This window comes from Mauremys reevesii, linkage group 6 (assembly GCF_016161935.1).
Source record: "Mauremys reevesii isolate NIE-2019 linkage group 6, ASM1616193v1, whole genome shotgun sequence".
Classification (NCBI taxonomy): Eukaryota; Metazoa; Chordata; order Testudines; family Geoemydidae; genus Mauremys; species Mauremys reevesii.
This window is the reverse complement of record NC_052628.1, coordinates 84,546,064-84,562,421: the sequence shown is the minus strand read 5'-3', so window position 1 is coordinate 84,562,421 and position 16,358 is coordinate 84,546,064. Positions and strand designations below refer to the sequence as shown.

At 44.3% G+C, this 16,358-nt stretch overlaps 1 protein-coding gene across 3 annotated transcripts in view; it reads left to right on the top strand.

Moving 5' to 3' along the window:
- The window catches only part of DAPK1 (death associated protein kinase 1), a 125,721-nt gene that overhangs the window by 47,557 nt on the left and 61,806 nt on the right, over positions 1–16,358 (top strand). For all 3 annotated transcript variants that reach the window (XM_039544075.1, XM_039544076.1, XM_039544077.1), the window contains exon 3: positions 11,084–11,305. In XM_039544075.1, coding sequence (XP_039400009.1) covers positions 11,084–11,305 — 222 coding nt within the window. The remainder of the gene's footprint in view (positions 1–11,083; positions 11,306–16,358) is intronic.

Below are 16,358 nucleotides of genomic sequence, written 5' to 3'. Positions count from 1 at the left end.
CCAATCGTGATCTTGGGGAATCCAGTCTACTCCTGTCTCATGAAGCTGAACACCAGCCACCTCGACAGCATCAAGGAAAGATTGAAGTACTGGCTCAGGAGGTTCCCAATGACAGTTGAATGTGCTTCTGGTCATGTGCAGAGATGCTGGTAATGGCATTGTTTACTCAAAGACTGGATCTCAGTGAGAAAAATATCCCAATGGCTATAGCAGCTTGATGTGCCCTGCATAATATCTGTGGGGCAAAGAGAGAGAAGTTGCTGCCGTGGTGGAGAGCAGTGGAGGAGGAGCGGCTGCCTGCTGAGTTTGAACATCCAAACACAAGTGGAATTAGAAGAGCTCAGTGCAGAGCTATGCTGCTGAGAGAAGTCTTAAAAGAGCAATTTAACAGTCAACCTCAGTAATGTGTTGTGTTGGATTGTGCTGTACCTGGCCCTGAAGTTTTGGGGGCTGTAAGGGATTGTACGGTGCTTGGTATACTTTTATGAATATAACACTGTCTGTTAATGCACCTATTAATTTTGTGGTGCTTGCTGTGCATTTATAATTATTACACTGTCACTGATCCTATGAGTTCTGTTGCCCTGTACTGTAACAGGTGGTGGGTGCTTTCAGTAGTGCATATTCTGCAGCATGTGTTGCAAGGTAATAAAGATTAATTATTTAGCAAAAAAAAAAGTGCTGTAAAAATGACAATAAAAACTTCTGAAATCCTTTAACAAAATAGCACTTAAAGGAAAAGAACATTCATGTCCATTTCAGTTCATTTTGGCTACATATACAGGAGCCATGGTGCTCCTAGGTCAGTGTAAGTGAATCTGTGGTTCTCCTTATGTCACCCAGTGTGAAGTGTAAGGCTATGGATATGGGCTCTGATGCCATGCGGAATATTGGGGGTATAGGGAGCTGCTGAAATGTAGTTCTCCATCAGCTGCAAATGGAGGCGAGCCCGTGATTGTTGAACTTATAGGTCAGTAAGAGTCTGCAGCATTCGTTTGCTGACAGAGAAGCCCCATTGTGTCCTGGTGCATCTCCCTCTCTGAATCCTGCACCTTTCTCCTGTTTGTTCTTTCCCTCTCCATATTGTCTGCAGTATTCAACCGCCCAGCCTTCTCTTCATGATCTGATACTACAAGCCAATGCTGCATCTCACTGAAAATATTGCCTCATGTCCTCTTCTTTCTCCTCCTTATCTGAATCGGGTGTTCCATGGCTGTGGGGGGGACCCTCAAAGGTGCAATGGCAGCCGCTATAGTAAAACAGCATCATTGTCAATGTAGTGAGACAGGGTTGGGACAGATGGCTACAGGAGAGTGATAGAAGGCAGATACATTCCCCTTAGATTAAACAGATTCCTTTTCCCTGGGTAAGGTAACGGGTAGTTCCAGAACAATCAGGAACTTGCTGGAACCAATTAAGGCAGGCAGGCTAATTAGGAGCCAATTAACCTGGAGCCAGTTAAGAAGCTGCTAGAATTCATTAAGGCAGGCAGGCTAATCAGGGCACCTGCTTTTTAAAAAGGACCTCACTTCAGTCAGTGAGGGGGCACGCAAGGAGCTGAGAGTGAGAGGGGGTGCTGCTGGAGGACTGAGGAGTACAAACGCTATCTGGCATCAGGAGGAAGGTCCTGTGGTGAGGATAAAGAAGGTGTTGGGAGGAGACCATGGGGGAAGTAGCCCAGGGAGTTGTAGCTGTCACACAGGTGTTACATGAAACACTGTAGACAGCTGTGATCCACAGGGCCCTGGGCTGGAACCCAGAGCAGAGGGCAGGCCCGGGTTCCCCTCATCATTCCCCCCTCCCAACTCCTTATTGGATACAGGAGAAATTGACCTGGACTGTAGGTCCCACCAGAGGGGAAGGTGCCTGGCCTATCCCCCGACCCACTAGGTGGATCAGCAGAGACTGCGGGGATTGTTCTCCTCCCTTTCCCCATGCTGGCCAGTGATGAGGTTAGCTGAGTGAATGGCAGGTTTGAGCCACTAGCAAAAGTGGCCAAGCTGAGGGCTGCCATGAATCTCGACGCCGAGCAAATCCGCCAATAAGCGCAGGACCCGCCAAGGCAGAGGAGGAACTTTGTCACAGTAGTTACAATGGAAAGCAAAAGTTAATTTTCAGATCTCCCTTCCTGTACTCCCCTGAAATTTTAAACAAATAACGTGCTTATTGACACTTGTGCCTGTGCGCACAGCACCACTCTCCAGCCCCAGCCATGGCAAGTGTGGCACAGTAGGGACGAGTGGCGGGGAGAGTGCGGAGGGAATTGTTTGGTAGCATGAAATAATAAAATTTCAGCCCCCAATTCCATGGACATGAGTTTTGCACATGCAGTGGTAATTGTAGCTGATACCTTGCTCCTGAGGGTAACAAAGCTGCGGCTGGCGTCCCAGGGCTGTATGTCGCTAGCCTGTTTACTGCAATGGTGCCTGCCAAAGTCGTTGCAGGCAGGCGTGGGCAAGTGTCCTGCTGCAGAGGAAGAAATAAGGCTGCCATCCCTAGAAACTTTTGAGAGAGGATCGTAGAGCATCTCCATGAAAGTTTCATTGAGGCCTCTTGAGAGGAGTCAGTGGACATCTCTGTGTATATAAACTGCTCTGCATGGTCTCTTCCAGCTAGTTCTACAGGGGAATGAAAAGCGAATAACACTACCTCTTCGTTGTACCGCTACCTCTTCTAGTATGAGTAAATTAATGAAAAGTCTGTACCTGTGTCATCCTATGTTGGGGTTGGACATTATCTGTACACTTAAACGTGGTAATGGGAAATGCAATCACACATTTACACGAGGTTCTTTCCCCTGCATTGAGCTCGCCCGTGCTCGGTTGGTGGAACTGACTGGACTGTGGTGGAGTATCAAACAGGTCCTGGCTCACGGTATAGCTGGACCTCCTGCTCGCATGTCCCCTCTCCTCCTCCTCCTCCCTCCTGGCCCTTGCTCTTCATGACAGAGGCATGTGACTTGGGCTCCTCAGCGGTATCCACAGTGGTGTGTGGTGTAGTGGCAGGATCTTCACCAAGTATGGCATGCAGCTCTTTGTAGATGGGGGGGCAGGTCTGCAGCTTGGCACCAGATCAACTATTGGCCTCCCTGGCCTCCTGGTATGCCTGCCACAGTTCCTTTGTTTTCACATGGCACTGCTTCTGATCCCTGTCGTATCCCTTCTCCTGCTTTCCTCATGCAATCTGATTGTATATGTCCATGTTTCTACAGATAGTCTACAGCAGCACAGTACACTGTCTTCTCCCGACAGGCCCAGGAGATCCAATAACTTCTGTTTACTCCAGGTGGAAGTATGTCTGGAGCATGCAGCTGGCATGGTTGGTTGGGCAGGTGCACACAACAAGAGAGAGCTGCAAAGTGTACTTGCTAAGCTAGGCAATCGGGAAAACGCTCTTCAAAAATAAGCTGGATTTTTAAAGGGGATGAGGAGAAAGGCTTCTGGTCTCCATGAACCCTGGGCAGTGAACTTCACAATTGTGAGCAGAGCTGTCAGGCATTATGGGACAGCTGCTGGGGGACTGTTAGGGTCATCATAGGTTACGTGGAGTCTACAGTCGCACTGCATCGCCCACAGTATATCAACTATGGTTCAGCATTGTTTTGGAGGAGGTGTTACTGTGTCGCTGTAACAGGGTGCTTTTATTGGCGTGAGACAAATTTCAGTGCAGAGATATGCACAATTAAATTGACACAAGGCAACTTACATCGATCTAACTGTGTAGCGTAGACCAGGCCTTAAGTTGTAAAGTGCCAAGGGGTGGCAGGAATGCGACTGCATCCCCTGGCTTGAAATGGTTTCAGTCATGTACAGGGTTACAGTTTTGTTCAATGGCTTTCAGCATCCTTACTGTAAAAATTGTTCCCATGTTACTGTGGGTGCCTCCTTTCTTCAGCATAGAACTCTACAATTAATGCAAGGACTAAAGATCATAAATCAAGAGCAAGGCTCTTCAGAAGATTAACTGCATATGTTGAACTGACAAAACAGTCATTAGTAAAGCTACTGGATTTTGTACTCAAATCCCTGATTTGATTGGATTTCGGAATACATTGTATATCCACATACTAAAATGATGTTGGTTTTTCAAGACTAGCCTCTATTAAATTCCCAGGTTCATATTGGATCTGTTTTTGCTATCTAAATCAAACAGTGGCTGAAGCGTGTGTGTGTGTGTGGTTAGCCCTTAGTAGATTTTTGGTGGAAAATTGTGACCTATGCGTTTAGTTCTTTATACTGTGTAATAGTTGCTTAATTGTTCTTTGCTGTAAGGGTGGCTTTCACATCCCCACAGAAGCATGTACAGTTGGAGATAACAGGGTAGCTTTTTACATGTACACAGTGGATTGTGAGCTCTTGGGTGCTGTAAAGCACTAGAGGTGCTGTAAATAAGTCTTTCAGCTGTTTTACATTAAGAATGCATCTATAACTGCAAATTTGTGCAGAAAGTACAGTATGTGATGACTTAAAAGGTTGGTAATAGACAGAACAGAGGCAATTATGTCCATGTGATATTTGCCTTTTTTGTTCATTTCACTTTAAATAAAGGAAAAGGTCTGCATAAGGTTAAATTTTAGTCCTCATTGTGCAGGGAAACATTTCTATAGTTCCAGTCTCTCCTCTTTATTGCTATGTCTTAGATCCGGGCTTCTCCTTTGGAAGGAGTCTGTGAAGAGGTCAGTGGTTTCCATTCCCCTCCTTCCCTCACTCTCAGCCTTGCTCTTCTAGTTTAGCCTCAAGTCTCTTGTTCTCCCTCCATAGGGTGTTTTTCTCACCAGCCTTTTTAAGTGCTGGGAAATTACATAGTGGTAAAATCTGTGGTAGAATGTTGTTAAATCCTCCATGTGTTTAACATTGCATCAGCTGCTTGTGGTTAAACCAACAGTTTTTGTCCATTCTGATGGAAATCTTGTTTTATGCTGTGTGATCACATGTTCTAATATGCTCTGTTTACCATTGCACACAGTGCCATAGGGTGCTGCGTATGATTCAGAACCCAGCCTCAGTGCTGTTACAGACCTAACCATATAAAGGCAAATTGTTACCATTTAACAGGTAACTTGCTTTCAACAGTGTAGACTTCCACCCTGCAAGACTTCACAAGATACTGTCTCACCACTTTAGTTGGGAAAATACAGTAGGGTTTCAGACTTGAAGGAATCAAGTTGGAGAAGCAGGAGGGAACCCTAGAGGAAAAAGGTTGTAATCTTGCCTGTCAGAGAAACATAGAAGTCTGTGCATTCTCAGTCAAGTCATAGAATGCAAATCAGCTAAGAAAGTGTGAAGACATCTTGCCACTTGATGATTTCAACTCATTCAGGAGTTCCCCTACTAAGCTGACATACCTGTTTTCTGACTGATGTTTCTGAGCTATGCTGATCATAGAACCATAGAATATCAGGGTTGGAAGGGACCTCAGGAGGTCATCTAGTCCAACCTCCTGCTCAAAGCAGGACCAATTACCAACTAAATCATCCCAGCCAGGGCTTTGTCAAGCCTGACCTTAAAAACCTCTAAGGAAGGAGGACAGCTGGCTCTGTCATTTGGTGGTGACATTTTCCAAAGTAGCAGACTGCTTTTTCAAGTACAGCTGAACCTTGGTTTTCTGTTTTTCATGGTCTTGTGCAGATGTGTGGACAACCCCACAGCTTCTCCAGTCCCTTCCAACAGAAGGAGAAAAATGCCAGGAAATGAATTTGTGCTCTGGTGTATGAGTGCAGAGCACTGTCATGCCAATCCAAGGCCCTACTCCAGTCACTTATCACTAGGGCTGTGAGTCTGTCACGGAAGTCATGGATTCCATGAGTTTCTGTGACTTCTGCAGCCACTGGCGCTGGCTCAGGAGCTGCCCAAGCTGGCCAGCAGCAGCAGTTTGGGTGTATGGGAGGGAGTAGGGGGCTGGGAGGGGGGTGCTTACCTACGGGTGGGGGGCTACCCAGCTCCCACGGCCCTGCAGCTCCTAGGTGGCGAAGGGGCTGGGGGGGAAGCGCCGTGCCGCACACTGCTTGTGTCCGCAGGCCCTGCCCCCTCAGCTCCCATTGGCTATGGTTCCCAGCCAATGGGAGTTGCGGCAGAGCTGGTGCTTGTGGTGGGAGCAGCCTGCCAAGCCCCACCAACCTTCCCTCCAGCACCAACAGGGGTCCCAGGCCACACACCGTGGCCTGGCTCGCCCCCAGCACCAGCGGGGGCGCCCCCAGACTGCCTCCCCCCCCCAGCACTCGCAGACCCCCACCCAAGTTTTAGTCATGGGTATTTTTAGTGGAAGTCATGGACAGGTCACGGGCCGTGAATTTTTGTTTACTGCCTGTGACCTGTCCCTGACTTTTACTAAAAATACCTCTGACTAAAACGTAGCCTTAGTTATCACTTCTTCATCAGTGCAAAGTGGATCCTAAAGCTAGACAATCTGACCCTAGAGAATTTCCCCCCATGTAAGGAGATGAGTTACAGTGGCTCTATGCTACCCCTCTCCCTGTGTAATTGAAGTGACTTAGAAAAGAGGATGTGGCTAGGACACAGCCCCTTTGGATCTATGTCAGCTAGCACAGCTTAAAGCAGTCTTCAAACTGCTCTAGTTTTTACTGATAATCGGCCTGCTAGTGCAGAGTGCCCCCTATGTTGGAAAGCAAAAAGGGAATCTTTGTCCTTGTGTTCTGTAGATGTCCTGAATGCTGAGGATCTGCTCCGTTGCCTACTGAGAATACAGAACTATCAAGTGTTTCCCTTTTTAAAAATAAACTCTAAAGATTACATTGTCATCTGTATTTTAAAATGGCTATTTAAGGCCAGACACTTTTTTACATTTTTTTAATACACCATGATACGATATTCTCAGAAGCCAATATGTTAAATAAATATGTTGCATATGGGATAAATATGTTGCATAACATTATTAAACTTGGTGGGACTTATAATCTGTGATTTATGCAGATTATAAAGGAGACAAATATATAAATCCTTTTCTAAACCTTTTTTATTTTTTTTAAACTACTTGTCAATAAACACTTTTGGTATGGATCACATGTTAATTTTTTTCTGAAAGAACCTGCTCAGTTATAGCTGTGGAATCTTCAGCAACTCAGTTGTTAAAGTTTTTATCGGACATGATTCTTATTTTCACGCAGAAGCAGTATATACATTTGAACTTTGTTTTTCAGATATCATTATGTCCAGAAGATGGGTTGCTTAGTTTAAATTTGAAAAGTACATATTTTTTAATTGAGGCAAAATGCCATAAGTGTTTTAAAAGCTTTATACAGCTATCTACGGTATGCCTTGATTTTAATTTAGTTTTACTAGAAAATATAGAAGAACAAACCTGCTCTGGCCAAAGGGAGGAACTATCTGTCTTCAAAGGATTTTCCTGGTTCCAATTTCTGTCATTGTAATTCTGTAAATGCTCAATATAGTAACATGGACAGTCGTCCTAGAGAATTCTCATCTAGATAGTATGCGGTTTTAAAACCATATAATCAGAAAATCCCAAAATGTTACAAATGCTATTCATTTAGAGCAGCAAATAAATTCTCGAGGTATTTTGCTCTGAATCACTGTTTTAAGGTCCAACAAAAGCCTTGTAACCCAACAACAAGACAGTGGGGTCAACAAATGTATTTGATTCACACACCCTATAAATCAGTGTTCGTTTTTCATTTTTAAGGGTGTTATGGTCTTGTCTTCCTGAATACCAAGTTATTTTTTTTCCTCTTGAAAACTTTTCTAGTGGACGAGTTGATACAATATCAAGAAGTATGCTTACGTTTCTCTGTGTTCAAAAAAGAAATAAAGCCAAACCATCCTTCATTTAAAACAAAATATGCAGGGCAGGGATAAGTGAGTATGGATGGTATTGGATTCCACTTCGAAGACATTAAAAGTTATTTGTCTGAGGGTAAATAATTAATAAACATACTTATTTTAGAGAACGGAGAGGCCTGGAAAGCAGAAAAAAAAAATTTTCAATGACAACTGCATAATTCTGGGATAATCGGTCACAGCTCTAATTTTTTGCCACTGTGGACAATGAATCTATTGCCTGTAGAGAAATGTACACCAAACTGAAGTGGGGTGGGTGGGTGGGTAAGGTTCTGTGCAGAAGGCCAGACTAGATCAGTGGTCTCCAACCATTTCATGCATAAGATCACTCTTTTTTTTAATTTAAGTGCAACCCAGGATCTACCCCGCCCCTTCCCGAGGCCCCACCCAGTCCTCCCCCCCGTCACTCGCTCTCCCCCACCCTCACTCAGGCCTGGTCTAAACTACGCGTTTAAACCGAATTTAGCAGCGTTAAACCGATTTAACCCTGCACCCATCCACACAATGAGGCCCTTTATATCGATATAAAGGGCTCTTTAAACCGATTTCTATACTCCTCCTCAACGAGAGGAGAGCGCTGAAATCGGTATTGCAAGGTTGGATTAGGGTTAGTGTGGCCGCAAATCGACGGTATTGGCCTCCGGGCGGTATCCCACAGTGCTTCATTGTGACCACTCTGGAAAGCAATCTGAACTCGGATGCACTGGCCAGGTAGACAGGAAAAGCCCCGCGAACCTTTGAATTTCATTTCCTGTTTGCCCAGCGTGGAGCTCTGATCAGCACGGGTGACAATGCAGTCCCAAATCCAAAAAGAGCTCCAGCATGGATCGTACGGGAAATACTGGATCTGATCGCTGTATGGGGAGACAAATCTGTTGTATCAGAGCTCCATTACAGAAGACGAAATGACAAAGCATTTGAAAAAATCTCCAGGCTATATAGCCACAGCAGGGACTCAGCACAGTGCTACATGAGAAGCGTAACGGAAAGCCAAAGAATCAAATGGACGCTCATGGAGGGAGGGAGGGGGTACTGAGGACCCCAACTATCCCACAGTCCCCGAAAAGCATTTGCATTCTTGGCTGAGCTCCAAATGCCTGAAGGGTCAAAAACATTTTCCCGGGTGTTTCAGGGTGTATGTCGTCAATTTACACCCTTCCCCCCCCCCCCGAAAGAAAAGGGAAAAAAATCATTTCTCGCCTTTTTTCAATGTCACCCTATGTCTACTGCATGCTGCTGGTAGACGGGGTGCTGCAGTGCTGAACACCAGCATCCCCTTCCCAGTGCTCCTGGCTGGCCTCAGTGAGGTTGGCCGGGGGGCGCCTGGGTAAAAATGAGTCTGACTCCCGGTCATTCCCGGCAGACGGTACAGAAGGCTTGGTAACCGTGCTCATCATAGCAACTGGGGGCTGAGCTCCATCAGCCCCCCCTCCCCCCTTTCATGTCTAAAAAGATTCTGTACTGCCTGGACTATCATAGCAGCGGGAGGCTGCCTCCCCCTCATTTTATCTCACTAAAAGTCAGTGTTTCTTATTCCTGCATTCTTTATTACTTCATCACACAAATGGGGGGACACTGCCATGGTAGCCCAGGAGGATTGGGGGAGGAGGGAAGCAACCGGTGGGATTGTTGCAGGGGCACCCCCTAGAATGGCATGCAGCTCATCATTTCTGCGGGATCTCTGGGGCTCTGACACGGAGCAGCTGTGCTCTCTGGTTCTCTAGTACACTTGCCCCATATTCTAGGCAGGACTGACTCTATTTTTAGACAAAACATAAAGAAGGGAATGACCCAGGGAGTCATTCCCATTTTTGTCCATGCGCCCCCGGCCAACCTCAGCGAGGCCAGCCAGGAGCACCCATGACAGCAGCAGACGGTACAAAAGGATTGATAACCGTCATCGCCAATTTCCAAATGCAAACGGTGCAAAATGACTGATAACCATCATCCCATCACCAATTTACAATGGCAGATGGTGCAATAGGGATGGTAATCGTCTCTGCTACCTTGCAAAGGCAAATGAATGCTCCTGTGTAGCACTGCAGTACCGCCTCTGTCAGCAGCATCCAGTACACATACGGTGACAGTGACAAAAGGCAAAACAGGCTCCATGGTTGCCATGCTATGGCGTCTGCCAGGGCAATCCAGGTGAAAAAGGGCACAAAATGATTGTCTGCCGTTGCTTTCACGGAGGAAGGATTGAGTGACGACATTTACCCAGAATCACCCACGACACTGTTTTTGCCCCATCATGCATTGGGATCTCAACCGAGAATTCCAATGGGTGGGGGAGACTGCGGGAACTATGGGATAGCTACGGGATAGCTACCCACAGTGCAACGCTCCGGAAATCGACGCTAGCCTCGGTACATGGATGCACACCGCCAAATTAATGTGCTTAGTGTGGCCACATGCACTCAACTTTATACAATCTGTTTTAAAAACCCGGTTTCTGTAAAATCGGAATAATCCCGTAGTGTAGACATACCCACTGTTTCACCTGACTTAAAGAAGGAGGTTGGGGTTCGGGAGGGGGTGCGGGCTCTGGGCTGGGGCTGAGGGGTTTGGAGTGGGAGGAGCAGCCCCGGGCTTAGCCTGAGGCAGGGGGTTGGGGTGCAGGAGAGGGTGAGAGGTGCGGACTCTGGGAGGGAGTTTGGGTGCAGGAGGGGACTCTGGGCTGGGGCAGAGTTTTGGGGTGCAGGAAGGGTTTTGGGGTGCAGGAGGAGGTATGGGGTGCTGGCTCTGGGATGGGGTTCAGGGCTGGGGGTTGGGATGTGGGAGGGGTTTCGGGGTGAATGAGGGGGTATGGGAGTGCTGGCTCTGGGAGGGGGCACAGGGCTTTGGGGTGCAGGAAGGGGCATGGGGTGCTGGCTCCGGGAGGGGGCTCAGGGCTAGGGAGCCTGCCTTAGCCCCACTGCGCCCCTGGACTTTTAGCAGCCAGAGTTTACAATCGACTGTCAGAGGCTCCAGAATCAACCAGTTGATTGTGATCTTACCATTTGGTGACCCGTGGACTAGATGATCATTATGTTCCCTTCTGACCTTAGTCTATGAGTCTGTATGTGAGATGTCAGAAATATTTTAACACCTCCTTCCTGTAGCTTTGTTTATGTGTTGTGCTAGATTGTGAAAAAAGCAATGATGCATTTTTGCTGACTTATTAGTTCAGAGCAACAATAATTTCCTCCAGCAGTAGTAAATATAAACTGTCCCTAATTTTACAATTCCTAGAATCAGATTTTTCCCCCTTCTCTTCCTGCTTCTTTTAGTGGGCAGTTTGCTGTAGTGAAAAAATGTCGTGAGAAGAGCACTGGTCTACAGTATGCTGCAAAATTCATCAAGAAACGGAGAACAAAATCCAGCCGACGGGGAGTGAGTAGAGAAGACATTGAGCGAGAAGTTAACATACTGAAAGAGATTCAGCACCCTAATGTGATCACACTGCATGATGTTTATGAGAACAAAACAGATGTTATTCTTATTCTGGAACTGTAAGTAGCTCTTGAGGGGCTTGGGGCATGGTGGAGATTGTCTTTATATTTGGGAAGGAGGGGCTTTCCGTGAGAGTGGTAATGACTTAATGAACTTCCTGTATAAATGCAGGCGAGTCTTGGTGTTTTGAGAGCTCTTTATTTCAGGTTAGACTTGCAACTCATAGTAGTTCATTCCTGGTGAAATAGACCGCCCAGAATCCAGAGGTAGAGTCATAGTTCAATAGATCCAGTGTAGGTCTTTCCACTTGGTACTTTAGTCACTGTGATTATGGTGGTATCCAAAGGTAACATTCAGACCGCATATCTCCAGTTAAAACTGCTCTGAGTGTACAATGGGGAATTAGGTGAGGGACATAGATATATAGATTTTAAGAACCAAATTAGATGGAGATTTGATTCATAATTATTATAGTGAGCCAGTCTTTGTTCTGCATTATATTGGTGTAAATTCAGAGTAACACTATTGGACACCTTTTTACATCTGTATAACTAAACAGAATTTACCCAATGTATGTTGCTATTCTGCAGTGTTGAAACTCAAACTGAGTTTTTATATTCCTGCATTTGTCTTTGCTATGCTTCTTACCTTGTATGCAAGGCTAGTATTAATAGTATTACATTTGTAAGAAATGGTTTTGGATAGTTCCTTTCAGTTCTTAAAATTCCTTCAGAAACTTCAGGTTTTAGAGGATAAACACAGAGATCGCTTTTAAGGGAAGGTTCCAAAAGTGCTTTTTGGCAGCGGCAAGCACATTCTTTGTAAGCTTTTGATGTCCTATGCTGCTGCAGGATTGGTCAGACTCAGTTTAGAATCACCATTTACTCAGAACAAGAAGCCAGAACTAGTTGGGACAAATGAAGCTCTAGGTCACACCCATGAAGCACAGCATAGAACTTGTGTGTGTGTGTGTGTGCGTGCACATCTTGCTTTACTGAAGCATTGGAGAATGGGGGGGGTTCTAGCCAAAATTCAATTTCATGCTAAATATTATTATTAAAAACAAGGTTATGGCATTATTTAAAGTTGATCAATATGACAGGTTTAATTGCGGGCCTGTACACCAATCTTCCACTTATGTTTCAAAGGCTTAAAGGCTGAAATTTGGGTTGTCCCTGGAGAAATAGTAGTGGAAACTCCAGCAACCACTCTCAATTTGAAACTGACACCAGAATCTTGGCCAGGGTTCTGTTTTGTCACTCTGTTGGTTTTTCTTTTCCTTTTGTGCTGATTGTTTTTTCTCTGCTTACTAGTTTGTACACTTAAAACTGTCCCTTTCCCTTCTTTCATATTTTTATACTTTAGGATATTGTGTGTGTACAGTGCTTTTTTCCCCCCATTAGCCTACACAGAAGTTAACAACAGGAATTTAGGAAGGAAGCAAAGTTAGAGAAGATCAGAATTCCCATGGATATTTCTCATGATTTATACATACTATAAATCCTAGTAAACTTTTTGAAACCTATCTACAGCTGTCCTACATGTGATTGTTTACCATGCCTCTACTTATCTGTCTGGTATTTATTATCTTAGCTGCTTTAATTTGTGCTGCCTGTCTACGCTGCATTGATAATTAAGGAGGAAAAGAGTGAAAAAATTTAAGATCTTCGTTTCTACAAATATTTTGCATGATAAAACTTCTTGAAAATTTATAATTAGCATTGGAAGATCTACCAATCCATCCCTTCTTCCAGAACCCCTTAAATGCTGCATCAGTGCAGAGTGAATGTACTGTGACTTATTTTTCCTGACTCGTTATTTCCAGGACTGTCATTTATCACTTCCTCTAGCTATTTTAACACCTGGGTTGTGACACAAAATTCAATCCCAAGGATGTTTCAAAGGGTGGCTCCTGCAGCTCTGGTCCCATGGGGCTGGCTGTGTTTGGCTCCCTGCTATGGGTATTGTGACCCGTCTGGTGCATGGGGTCACAGCACTTGGGGTCAGATTTGGCCCAGCCACCCGTCCATGATAGTGCGGAGCCAGCCGGGCCAAATTTGAATGAGTGATGCTGCAACCCCATGCATCAGGTGCAACGCTGTTCTCACAAATTTGGCCCCCAACCCCCCATCAGAGGGCCAAGGCCAAAACTGAGCAGCACTGCAACGCCATACACCATGTTGCAACACCCGAGCCAAGTCAGCCTCGTGGAACAGGAGCCACCACTACAGGGTAAGTGTGGGGTGGACTTTGTTATCTCCCCTCCAGGGTCTTCCCCTCTCTGGGTCCTCTCAACCCCCTCCATAGCCTATTTCTTGAGCCATGACAGGCCACCAATATGTACAAAAGGTTGGAAACTAGTGGTTTGTGCAGTTAAATAGGCCAAGGATGAAAGACCTACTGGAGTATAAATGTGTCCAGTATTCCATTGAGCAGTGTTAATTGATGCTAAAGTCCTCTTCTCACATGTCTGAGCAACATGCTGAACAAAAGGACTTTAGCATTAACTAAGGCCACTCACTTCCATATCATTATACTTTATACCCTTTGGAATTTATGACAACTTTGATTCCTCTCCCTAGTTATTGTTAAGCTCTACTCAATATAAATAGTTTGACAGATTCATTTGTTAACACTTGGAGTTTAAATGTCCAATCTGCTAGTGCAAGACCTAAGGCTCCCAAGTGTGTGTGCAAAATCTAGTTGGTTTTACTTCTCCCAATTCCTAAGATATTTTCAACGTGGAGTCATTTGGTTTTTATATATAGTACCTAGCCATTACAAATCCTTCTTTTATTAATAGGATTATAACAGACTGTATAAGGCTCAAAATCCAGTATTGCTTTTGTTTATAGTTTCTTAAATTTTTATATTAATACACTTAAGTAATATTTCAGGAAACTCGTGTAATTACATAAAAAGTTAACATTAGATCTAGAAGGATAATTTTTCTATCGATATAATATATATGTAATATAACCTTAATTATCCTTAAAATTACCTTCTTCCATATTTTGATCTCGTTCAGTCTTGTAGTCTAAGCAGGGTGAGGTCAGATTAGTACTTGGATTGCAGGCCTCTGAGCAATACCTGGGTGATGGAGGAGATAATGGGGGTGGTGAGCTTGCAGGAAGCACTCTTACTACTTAGTCAGGAAAAAAAACTATAACGCTGTCCTTGGGAGCCAAAAAATCTTACCACGTTAGTAGGTGAAACTGTGTTATATTGAACTTGCTTTGATCCACCGCAGCGCACAGCCCTGCCTCCCCAGAGCACTGTTTTACCATGTTATATCTGAATTCGTGTTATATCAGGTCCTGTTATATTGGGGTAGAGGTGTACTGACCACTCAGAAGAATATGTCATAAGATTGATAGTGTTGAACTCAGGGAACTAGCCAGCCCTCAACTAAGTTACCAGTAGTTAGTTAATATTTTGCTTACCTAGAAAACCCCTTATTGTTTCATTCAGGGACGTTTTTTCACTTCCCTCGTTAGAAATTACTATTTCGCCTTGATGGTTCAGAAAGCTGTCTGACATTGAATTCATTGTGATATCACAAAGTTCATATAATTATTTAATTACAGGAATAAAATTGAGAAGATGAAGTGATAGCAATCCCTTTAATAATTGAATAGAGTAATTGCTGTGAGAGCAAGATTTAGTAATTAGCCATATCACTACCATATTATGAAAAGCAATTGATAAAGTAAATAGATGGAAGTTTTTAATGTCATTCTGGGAAGACTTTTAAATACCGCATAATTCCAGTTAGTCGAAAATCCTAGTTATCCAAATCCATATTGTTTACCTGTGATGGGATGAACCCCCATCACCTGCAGAAGAAGCGGAGGAAAAACCCCAATTAGAGAGATGCTCTACCTGTGGGGTGATTGACTGATTCCTTTCTGGCCAGAAGGGGTGGAGGTAAATGATGAGCCATATCTCCTGAGGGAACTCCATTGTGGGGAGAGACTGCAGAGAAGGCAGGATTCTCCTGCAAAGAGAAAAACCACAGCGAGCAAGACAGCCTTTTGTGAGGGAAGTCCTGGAGAAGGAGATAAGCTCTTGTGGAAGAAGTCCTGTGGGAGAACTGAGGGCAGAGTTGGTGATTTCATTGGATACTTGGTACCCTGGAAAGGGACAAGACTGGACAAGTGTCTTGACCAGAGGACTAAGTCACAGAACACAAAGACAAAGGATAAGTCAATGCAGCATAATGGAAGCAGCAAAAGGGAGCACTGGGGGTGCAGATCAGTGCAGTGCCAACTCTAAAAGCAGGATGCGCTCTGACTCTGAGTAAAGGCAGTTATAGTCCCACATGTAGCCCTATATTAATAGCATGTCTGTTTATCTGAACACCCAGTTGTCTGAAAGATTTGGATAAATGGGAGTATACTCTTATATGTAAATACATCTTTAATGTTCTGATATTCCTATTCTTAGGGACAGACTCCTTTAACATTGTTTATGCTTAAACTAGTCCAGTAACAAAACTGAAATGGCTGTTATCAAAGAACTTGCCTTCTGTCCTATCTCTGTCCATCCTAAGGTAACTTCTACCCGTTAGTAGGCAGTTTGACTATGTTTTCTCTCTGCATCTAATCCACCTTCCAGAAACCATTCTTTTCCTTTTACACAGATATTCAGCTATTGCTATGGGATGAGCCAGAATACTGTATATCTGGTGTAATCTCACAAAAACTATTTAATGTCTGTATTGACACCGTAAAGTTACATTTGTTGCCAACGTTTTTAAAGTGATCTTCTGTTTTTACTTTTAACGCAGATAATTTCTTAATCAAAAAAGAAGCCACAAAACACTGCCCATATCTTCTGCAGAATTTTTTGTTTAGTTGCGATCTCTTAATAGCTGGAACATTAATTCAAATTAGTAAGCAAATATTGTATCATCACTGCACTTCAACAAATCAGTATTTCTGATTTGTATTCTTTATGTAACTTGGGTATACACTGGAGGCATGTCAGTACAGACATCTTTTTAGTTGCTGTCAATAACTGTTAATATGCATTCTCAAGGAGGCCTTTCTGATGCCTATTAACTTTGATTTTCACCTCATGGTTCAGCTAATGGATTGCAATATTGCATGC